Raw genomic sequence first — 1,388 nt, forward strand, 5'->3', positions numbered from 1 at the left:
GTGTTTCACGTATAAAGCAATAACAACACATTGTACAATCCGATCAAACATAGTACTATACTCAAACTCAACCTCATAATCTCAATAAAAAGGGACCAGAGCAAATTCTATCCAAATACTTATCAAATCCAATTTTCTGCTTACATGAGTCCTCAAACTAAAACTCAACACCTCCGTTAGCGCAACGGATGGCTCAGTGAGCGATTTTTTTTTTGCGTTTGCGAACGCTTATGGACCTTTTATGACATCATTGCTATGAAGGACTTTCCTCTTCCTCTTTGTTTACTGACCCAATACCGCTCGGTTTCCATTATACATTGACGGCTATGCACAATCATCGCACGGACACATGTTATCACGTTTTGAGTTTGAGTTTGAGTTACGCTTACGTATGTATGTAATCGTAGCTTTACTAGATGTCAATACCAAACAAACACACCAACAAAATTATAATCTAACAAGAACATGAACATTTGGTAATAATGGGATATTTTACCATTAACCATTCACAATCATAGGGTACCTTCTCGAGACTTCTTTTCCGGCAGTACCATCTCAATATTGTCTTTGTTGTAGAACCACTTGGTTTACATTCCATACCGGGTGGAATCGAACATGACCGCTGATTTTTCGACTTACACGTCCCCTCCTTAATCCAACGAGGCCAGAATCGAAGACCTAGATCCTTCCAAATATACATCACGGGGCAAAAGGTATAGTTCCACAAGTATTTCTGAAATTTTCTCCGATGTTTCTTGCCTAGTTTTAATTTAAACTTTTGTCCATTGATATGTTTCAAAGTTTTTATCAGTTTTAGAAATTTTGGTTTCTTTCCTGCTGGACGACCTTTTTCTAAGGTAAACATTGTCGTGAAATTCATTCCTTTTGGTATTTTATATGACATGAAATCCTTATCATAGTCTGTACCTATCAAATGTTTCAGAAACCGGCGATTAATATCGGAGGGTTTAGGATCGTATGACGCATTAGGATTTTCTATCAAGTTCATGATAGGTAAGGTGTCAGAAGGAAATGGTCTATGTTTTTCCTGACGTAGTATATCTTTCTCTGTCAGGTCTTTCTCACCTTCCAATAAATGGAAATAAAGTTCTGATGACGTATGGGCACCAAGGTGTAAGGTAAAACATAAAACTATTAGATTTTGTATCTTCCGCATTCTGTTTTATCTGAAAATATAAAGATATTAAACATTAAAAGTATGTGACATCAACTGAAAGTTTGTATTGTTAACTGTTTAGAATGCGCAACAACCTTAGACGATTGATCTGTTGGCGAAACATATCTTACCAAATTTGGAATGATTGCAATCCATGTTGTTATTAGCTTATAGAGAGGGAACAAAATCTGAGGTAAAGCAACTCAGCATA

At 36.3% G+C, this 1,388-nt stretch overlaps 1 protein-coding gene across 1 annotated transcript; it reads right to left on the bottom strand.

Annotated features, from left to right (window-relative positions):
* Positions 1–454: 454 nt before the first annotated feature.
* LOTGIDRAFT_127878 (hypothetical protein) lies at positions 455–1,177 on the bottom strand (the record flags this gene model as incomplete). The annotated part of the gene is made up of 1 exon (XM_009063616.1): positions 455–1,177. The coding sequence occupies one exon, from the start codon at positions 1,175–1,177 to the stop codon at positions 455–457; it is 723 nt and encodes a 240-aa protein (XP_009061864.1).
* Between the last annotated feature and the right edge of the window lie 211 nt (positions 1,178–1,388).

The sequence above is a fragment of the Lottia gigantea genome (assembly GCF_000327385.1).
Source record: "Lottia gigantea unplaced genomic scaffold LOTGIsca_59, whole genome shotgun sequence".
Classification (NCBI taxonomy): Eukaryota; Metazoa; Mollusca; class Gastropoda; family Lottiidae; genus Lottia; species Lottia gigantea.